We start from the raw sequence: 9,368 nt of genomic DNA, 5'->3' as shown, positions 1-9,368 counted from the left end.
CAAATTTTAGATCTCCATTGTTGTGTTTGGAAGGTTTGAAAGGAGGAGAAAGAGAAGAATTGAAAATCATATTTTCTGGTGAGCAAGAATTGAGAGAAATGAGCAAGAAAGAAGAATTGGATTCAGATTTTTGCTTTTTACTTTTTGTCATTTATTTCTCCGAAATTACCAACATGCCCCTTAACTTACAATTAATTACAGAAATACCCCTGGGTGTACCATGATCATGGTACACCCGGGTGTACCATGAGTGGACTCTTTGTCCTACTATGAATGCAAATACAACTAAGAGATTTCAAATAGTCCCAACATTGAAGTTGTACTTCTGGAAATGATAATCAACATGACATTAAAGAAGTCCTATACCAAATTGCCAATGTCCAACATCTCCAAATACCACGAATTCTTCATAGATGTTGATTATCACTTTGATTGTGGTATTGGAATAGACTAAAAATTTACAAAAAAAACACATGTTGGAGATGCAATTCCATTGCCATCTTCATGGACTTTCTTGACCAAAAAAAAAGATCTATTATTTCATTCATTCCTACCAGGAGTGTCGTGAAAGACTGAGATAAAGGCGTAATGCAATTTCGATCTGAAACACCTTATTAAGCAATTTATGCGCCTCTACTGCGAATGGATACAGAAACTACAGGTTACTAATTGCTGTACAACAGTTCATACATCCACCAACTCAACTTCAGGTTTATTCATATGTATTCTTTTACAATCCACATGAGACGGGAAGAAAAGGCAGCAACTGTCTCACATCATTACGCACGCTGCTGTGAAGTGTCGTCAAGTCTTGCAGCACCAACATGAAGCAAGTAGCAAAATAACTAGATAGGACAGATATCCTCCAAACTGCAGAAAAAGCAAAAGATTTAAAAGATTGAACCATTTGTAAGAAAAGTAAAATCACTAAGATAACTAAAAGGTATAACCTCTTCCCCAAACACTCGATTATATCGCTTGTAAGAGTTGACCGCTTTTTATACTGAAAAGCAACGGATGCAGCTTTCCTCAGTAAAGCAGACCCAGCTACACAACCCATCACCGTTGGGTTCATCGCCCTTCTAACAGGGGTATAGATTTTAGTGAGCAAGGGAGGTATAAAACTATTCCACAATCATAAACAGCAATGGAGTAGAAGGGAGCACATATAACAGACCTTACTTCTGAATCTCCCTCGACAAGTAAGTCAAGCTGACGAGCCCAAGATAAGAATACAGCGACACTGGCGTTATCAAGAGAATATCGCATTATATAACCAATCTTTCACACAATATTAAAAATATTTTCGCCTTTACAGTTGGTTAGCACATTGCTTAATGACTAAGCACCATAATTTTAAGCAGTTAATCTTCATCATTTTAGCCAGAAGGATTATGTTATAATAGCGGATAGCCTAAGGATTGTAACAAATTTAACAATGTAATGTTAAGGTTATAGCACACCTTCCAGAAAGTATATCACCCTGGCCACCACAGCGCCTAGGAGAACCAAAGATGCTCACTGAACAGACTGCACGAAGCATGAACAGTGGAAAACCCAGAAATAAGTCATTGAAGCTCAAAATTGCACCACTTTAATTAGCCAATGTAGAACATAGAAACTGATGTGAAATATATAGCACCTTCATCACCATCACTAATGAGATCAGATTTTCCTTTCCTCAGAACTGTTGCACCTCCAATCCTATGGAATCCAGATTTTTCCATCAGTTAGTATGTTAATGTAGCCTTAACTACAAAACAGAGCTTTGCTAACAAAGTAACAATTTTGAACACCAAAACTCAGTACCAACTCACAAGTTAGCAGCAAATTAAATGCGAATGCAGCATACCAATGGAGAACTTCAGCATGACAAGCATGAAAGGTCAGATTCGCTTCAGCCCTCCCCCTACCACAACCTAGACACTGACAATCAGCTTTAAAAGATGGAAAAGGAGAGCAGAAAATATGTTCAATGTTTTTTTTGGGGTTTCTAAGCCACTAATAAGCTAACCTCAGGATTATGCCACAATACATATAGCACCATCACATCATATACATTACAATCAGAAGACTCGCTAGAACTAATTAGACTGCGAGAAGTGTCCCACACATAAATTCAATGAAAGCATCAAGATATAAGAGGTTGTAGGATCAGGTCGTGAAGAAAAAAAAAAGAATTTGTCTCTTTCCTAGAAACAATATCTTTGATGCCCCCAAACCATCTTACAGAAAATTGACAATCTGGTCATCAAAGACCTGCTTACAGAATAATACTCTCTGGAAGAAGAAAGATCATGGATTAATGGCTTGAAGGTAAATCATTGACAGAAAATGGCTACTAGTGACTTGCAAGTCTCTGGTTGCATAATTGGCAATGCCTCTGACAAATGTCTAGATATATCCTCGGAGACTATATGAATGAAGATGTAGAAACTTGAACACTATCACAATATCAGGACATACATGCATTCCTTTAGCGTTAGCTACATCCATTTGAATTCCGATGTTACAATATGCCCAGCAACTAGGCTAAGACATAGCCAGCCTATACATTGCCAAAAGGTCCAACATCATGACTTCATGAGCCAATTTATGATGCCTTAAAGTACTAACAGAAGAAACTGTTCAGAGATGTTTCCTGAAGTGACTATTGAGAAGACATAACTTTGAGGCCCGAAAGCAGTCGTGTCAAAAGACTCAAAACATAAACCCAAAAATAATAGAACAAACATATCCATAAAAGGTAAATTGGAGAATCCACAATAATCTATACAGTGAACCAATTCAACTCAAAACAAATCCTATGAATACTGACAGAAAGAGTAAATAAGACAGCATTAAAGCATCTCTCAAAGAACAGAAAACGAAGTCAACTTCTGCATAGTAATATACCAAGAGTTGATATATAAGACAGACGGATCCATGAGAAAAGATCATTACTTGGAATATATTAAAGTAGACGTAATGTTAGCATGGTGCTCTGAGATGGATCAACAAGTGAAACCGCATTTCATCAAATACTCTGATCCTATTGGCAACTATGGAAGCCAGAAGAAGCCATATTCTTAAAAGAAAAAAAAAATTATAAAAAATGTATCTTAGAACTTCAAAGGCTATGCGGGTTAGAGGCCCCCCTTCCAACTTTGATGTAGGGACTTAAATTCTTATCTCCCTAAACAACTAATTTTTTACGGAAGATTACTTAATTCTGACTGCTCATGTGGGTTGGTGCACTTCTCCATCAAGCTGATCCTGGCACCTAGTTCAGACATCACATTTTACCACCACGAAGGAGAACAACATAAATATTAGAGGCTCTAAATGACTTACCCTTTAACAAGAGACAGTAGCTCAGCTGAAGATTCTTCATCATTTACTTCACAATTGAGCACCTTTTGCACAAGGCGCTTGTACTCATTCACATTTGGTGTAAGCACAGCCAAAGGATAACCACTCACGAGATCAATTGAATTGGTTATTAGATATAGTCCATCCTGTAAATAGAAGACTGTTATAGACAATAAATATTTCATTACACACGATACGATGATTAACCCACCCCGATTGGGACTTGGGAGGCTTTTAAGAGACATTGGGATAATGTTAATATTGATGTATGAATAGTGTACACAGTTACAGTACAGCTTAAACACGTACCCCATCTATAACAAGTGGGATATTCAACTGGCGAGCATTTTTTAGAATTTCACTCACACAATCCTGCACACCAAGCAGCAACAAAGAAGAGAACAGTTTTAGAATTCAATAATAGGTGTAATGAGGAGAAAAGTTTACTTGGAGCCAATCCTAGTAATATGTATGGCCAATGACAGTGTGACTGTCATTCAAACGTAGTAAAATGAGTATTTTGAAGGCACAAGGTGTCCAAAGAAAAAGTATTTGCTAAAGTTGAATAAATATTTCTTCAGCCAAAGTAATGGATGTAGTAAACACACAAAAAAGGGGCACTAAGTGTAGTTAGCTAGAATAAACTCGAGCGAACTTCCTTTGACCACAAATTTGCTCTCCTACATCCTGCCTTTTGTCAGTTCCAATAGCTGATCTAATACCTTTTCATAGATACAAACACCATTTCATAATAAAAAAGCATAGAACATAATACTTCATGCACCCCACTTAGTTTGCTAATCCCCACAACACTTGCAAAAGTTATCAATTGTGTCACTGGGTGGAATGATGCACCATTCTTCAACAATCTGAGGATTGTGCGACTTAGTAACTTTGAATCCAGAGATATAGAGCATCAAGAATAATAAAAACTTTGCATCATGATACTATCGCAGACACAAATAAAGGCATGACTATACCAATTAGAATCATGAACACAAAAGCAGCTAATCTACAGGATATAGAATACACAACAATGTTCAAGGTGCATAAAAGACTAAGAAAGCACACCAGAAGAAACGGATCCCTCCCAAGGCCTGGGCCAATAACAAGACAGTCAAATCGTTCCATCCACTTCATGACTTCAGAAAGAACCTTGGTAGCAGTAAATCCTTTATCCTCATCCCTGACAATGAGATTCCACATTATCAACCACCATTAAACGGAGAAAGAACAACATAGCGGAAGCAACAGTATCAAAATCTACTTGACACTATATGATTCTTCCAAGACCGGGTGCACAATCAACTCAGGACTGTAGCTTTTTATGATTGGAGCTGCATCTTTAGTACAAAAAACATGAGACAAATCTGCACCCTAATAAGAAAGAAAGAAGCACACCCACAATTAGATTCAAAACAATAAAAGAAAAAGAATATGATACAAATTACAAACTATCATTAGATATATAGTTGGAAACAGACTCACAATTCGCAAGGCTGATATAGCTGCAAAGTAAGGAGCACCAGTGTATTCCCGACAACCCCCAACAACAGCTATTTTCCCTGTAAACAATGAGACTAGTATGTCAGGATCTCAGAGCCACTTCAGTGATTCCACAAAAATAGCTAGAAAGTCATATACAAAGCTTTAGAGGGAATATCATCACAGCTCAATGGATACATAAAACATTCATATCAACTCCTATGCAACTTCACAACAACCAATATCAAATTTATTTTATCTCGCAGAAGAAAAATGTATTGGAACACATTAGTAAATCTCTTCCAGAAGATGAAAGTTGAATCGCGTTCTATAAATCATATTTAATCTTTCATCATTAAATAGTTGAAATGACCATCTTTTCAAGACCTAAGCTTTCACAATTAGAAAGATTTAGAATCAACTGTCTTATTTCTTTCCTTCATTACTGCCGAATTTTCAGTTCCTCGATCCCATCTCTCAAATTCTTTATTTAGCTACTCATAAATTTTTTAAGGGTTAAAATCCCAGAACCAAACCCTATCATTTTTGTTGCAGCAAAAGTTAATTTCACTCTGACAACCAGACTCCTCTTTCCTAAGCTGCACACAATCTCGAGACAAATAGACAAACAATATGTTAATTAACTATTTTACCTAAAAAATTCAGCAGACAACTACAATTGAGTTAATACTTGAGTAAAACAATCACAATTCGACAGACACAACCGAAGTCCAAAAGCTTAAATGTAAAATGCCATAAACAAGAGAAGAGATGAGCTCACCAGCCTGTCCTTTATGTCTCGATAAGTCAAGGGAAGGAGTGATCTTTCTGATGATGCTCATAGCATCCGCTTCTAAAGCATTCATTTTCACACCACAACTTTGATCAGGGTTACCTCCTAAAGATCTTATCAAGAACCTTTGCCTTCTCAAAACAGCCGAAAACACCAACGCACCACTCTTGGTTGCATTCAAGTGGGTGATCCCAGTACTCATCCCATGTCCAATTACCATAAATCAACAAGCATGTCCACTCTTCTGTCAGGGTACAACTAATCTATCAAAATGTTAACCAACTTATCAAAGTTTTATCTCTATAATCAAAAGCTCAAGAATGCAAAACTTTGTGACACAAGAAACATTATGAAGCATAGCATTAATAGGACGCAGCATATATAACTATTAACTATCATATCATATGATTAGCATCCCTTTAAACAAAATTCCCCACCTTTTCTTTTTCCACAATAGAAGTATACTTGTTTTTAATGGTTAAACTTGGATCAAAATTCAACATGATATTGGCTGCCTTAACTAGAAAATGTATCTCAATTCAAGAAGAAGAAATATTAGAATATAATAAGTTGAGGTAATATCAACGAAAGAAAAATGCTCAGAAACATTGCAGCAATTCAAAATAAAAATGAAATTCAGACAAGAACAGATGAAAATTAGAGTCAATAATATCAAATTAGAACCTCTTTGGCACCAAAGGAAAAGACCAAGGCACATAGCGAAGAAAGTAGGGAGGAGACATACCGAAACCGAGCACTAAGATTACTTTCAAAATTTGGCGTCAGCCGTCAAGTAGCATATGAATGTTCCAGAGGAGATTAGTACTGTTAAACTTTCTGAAAGAGGAGTAAAGTCAGTTGTAGCAATAGGTACAGATTTGATCATTTGATGGATTGCGGTGAGAGATTGACAAGTGTTGGACTTGTTAGAGCAATGCCAATGGTGATGGGTTTGATCACCAAATTTCCTACTTATTCATGTTTTGATCATTTCATGAACAAATGTATCGTATCTACTCCACTCGTGAACAAAAAAACATTAAACTCCACTTTATCTCTCCTACTTTTCACTACCCCACCTCAACTTTCTCTCTCCTATTTCAACTAACAATATAATTTACATATTAAAAATAAAGATGAATCATCTTATGATTACTTAAAATTATAACAATTAATTATCATTATTGGGAAATTAGTAAAATAATAATTAATTACAAAAAATTAATTATTATTATCGCATGATGGGTAAAATAAGAATTACTTATGAGGAGGAGAAGTGTTTTTTTTTTGTTCTCAAATATATCAATATGAGTATCATTTTATAGAGGGGAAAAAATATGAATTTTGGTAATTTTTCTTTTTGAAATAGGGATACTCTCGGAAATTCCGTGGAAATTTCCACAAAATTTTCCAAAAGTACACAGCAGCAGCCACGTGGCAGCTTGCCACTGGCTGGTTGTATGTCATCTTTCCCCCTTTTTCTTCAATATACGGTGATGAGTTTGTTCACCATGTGAACAATGACATAATTTGTCATTTGGTGAACACTTTTATGTCACCAATGGGATCCAAGTTTTTTTTGTTCAATCCAAAATTTCAGATTTTGGTGATGGGTTTGATCATCATTGGCATTGCTCATAGGCAAAATAGTTCTTGTGTAGTTTTGTTATTAGTTGTTGTGGTAGACCTGTAGTTGTGTAGTTGTTAGATGTTAAAAGTCGAAATTTATCTTATAACAATTTGTGTTCGGCAAACAAAAAAAATGAAATATATGGTCTCTTCGAAAGTTACTTCAAGAAATATCTTTATAAAAAAAAAATCGTATGAATCTGGTGCATATTAATTAGTGTGAACTCAATAGTCTCTTCAAGTTCTTACTCTATTTTTTAGTTTTTGTAATATAGTTGTTTGTACAGTTGAACTTGTTATAGAAGATTAGGATTCTATTGTCAGTTTCGATATAATGTGTGTGTGTGGTATAGTGTACTATATTTCTCTGTGCTATAGTATGTTTATTTGTGATAGTGTTTCTATGTGCTATAGTGTATTTGTTTGTGATAAAGTACGTTTCTTTCTGATATAGTGGATTTGTTTGTTATATAGTGTGTTTCTATGTGGTGAAAGTATTGGGTTAGACCGTCTGACCAATACTTACTGTCAGACGGGCTGAGCCCAAAACTCAAACTCAAACTCAAACTCAAACTCTGTACGCACCACTTTCTCTCATCTCTTCTTCTTCTCCCCACTCTGTACTATTGTTGCCATTACCACTACAAGGCCCCATAAATTGCTTCTTAAAATTAGCACACCTCCTTTCTCTCTCCTCTGACCACCTCAATATCACCAATTTCCCCTCTCGATTTCGCATGTGAAGTTCTCTCATTTTTCTGACGTAATCTTCGGCGATGAAACTCGAACTCCGGCGAAGTCGTCGTTTGTCGGAGTTTCAAAAAGCTCAATCATATTGCTTAGGAAGTTGAGGTACTTGGAAACTACCCGCAGATGCGCATAAGATGCAAGATGCGAATGAGACATGTCATCGAACTTCAAGATGCGAATGAACCAGATCTTGTAAATCATTAGCTGAGAAACCAATCTCATCAAGCAGCACATGATTTCATTACAAGTTAAATTACAAAAATACAAAACATGAAAAGAGGAGAAAGATGCAGCACCATAGACAGTGAAACACAATAGACGGAACGAGAAAATATAATGAGTGACACTTACCCTACAGATGGCACATTCACCATCATGTGCTTGTATCTCCTCCGACGTGACATCAGGAAGTGCTTCATGAAGTGCACCTAGAGCTATCTTCAATTGGATGAATCCTTTGACACGCTTTACAACTACACTTAGTAAAGCCTGTTCATCGCATAGAGAAAGATTATCACAAGTCAACTAACTGAAATTAATACTAGCCACCAAGGATTGATCAACCACATACACGAATGTTCAGGAAATGAATTGCATCCACAAGATGGAAAGTCATGCCATGGAGCCACCAAATAAGCACATTGAAAACCTATGCAATGAAGAAGGAGGAGAAAGTAAGAGAAATCAAAGATTAGTGTTTTATTTTCTTTTCAGTTTGACTTTGTTCTCTTTCAGTTGGACTTTGTTTTCTTTCAGTTGGACTTTATGTTCTTTCAGTTGAACTTTCTTTTCTTTCAGTTGGACTTTCTTTTCTTTCAGTTAGACTTTTTTTTTTTCAGTTGGACCAACTGAAAGAAATAATGGGCCAACTGAAAGAAATAATGGACTAACTGAAACAAAATGAAGACTACCTGAAGAAAAATGTAGACTACCTGAAAAAATAAAGACCAACTGAAACCCAAGTAAGTCTAACTGAAGCACAAAAACCCACTGAAAAACAAAGAAGACTAACTGAAAACAAAATGACGACTACCTGAAAAAAAATTGGAACCACCTGAAAAAAATGAAGACTACTTGAAAAAAAATTGGAACCACCTGAAAGTCGTCCGACCAAGATTATGGTCGGACGAGTCCGACACAATACGTTCTCTTCTATGTGTTATAGTTGATTGTACAATTGAACCTGCTATAGAAGATTAGGATAATATTGTCAGTTTCGATATAATGTGTTTGTATGTGGTATATATAGTGTGTTTCTCTATGCTAAAGTGTGTTTTTTTTGGCAAGAGTTGTCGTGTTTATTTATGATAGTATTTCTTTGTGTTATACTGTATTTGTTTGTGATATTGTGTATTTCTAT

The 9,368-nt window shown here is 35.9% G+C and overlaps 1 protein-coding gene across 8 annotated transcripts; it reads right to left on the bottom strand.

Moving 5' to 3' along the window:
* Positions 1–520: 520 nt before the first annotated feature.
* LOC104888818 (ATP-dependent (S)-NAD(P)H-hydrate dehydratase) lies at positions 521–6,524 on the bottom strand. 8 transcript variants are annotated; one of them, XM_048641123.2, is made up of 12 exons: positions 6,375–6,524; positions 5,618–5,892; positions 4,840–4,916; positions 4,619–4,728; positions 4,423–4,537; positions 3,661–3,723; positions 3,334–3,497; positions 1,643–1,704; positions 1,464–1,530; positions 1,178–1,243; positions 951–1,082; positions 521–870 (listed from the first exon to the last, which is right to left on the bottom strand). In XM_048641123.2, exons 2-12 carry the CDS (start codon positions 5,847–5,849, stop codon positions 846–848), a joined length of 1,113 nt encoding a protein of 370 aa, XP_048497080.1. In that variant the 5' UTR covers positions 5,850–5,892; positions 6,375–6,524; the 3' UTR covers positions 521–845. The 8 variants fall into 8 exon arrangements, with proteins under 8 accessions (XP_048497080.1, XP_048497081.1, XP_048497082.1 ...); XM_048641124.2 differs by having other exon boundaries at positions 5,618–5,873; positions 6,375–6,522; XM_048641125.2 differs by having other exon boundaries at positions 5,618–5,887; positions 6,375–6,512.
* Positions 6,525–9,368: the final 2,844 nt, after the last annotated feature.

The sequence above is a fragment of the Beta vulgaris genome, chromosome 3 (genome assembly GCF_026745355.1).
Source record: "Beta vulgaris subsp. vulgaris cultivar EL10 chromosome 3, EL10.2, whole genome shotgun sequence".
NCBI classification, from domain to species: Eukaryota; Viridiplantae; Streptophyta; class Magnoliopsida; order Caryophyllales; family Amaranthaceae; genus Beta; species Beta vulgaris.
The sequence above is the reverse complement of the archived record's forward strand: the minus strand, read 5'-3'. Positions and strand labels throughout refer to the sequence as shown.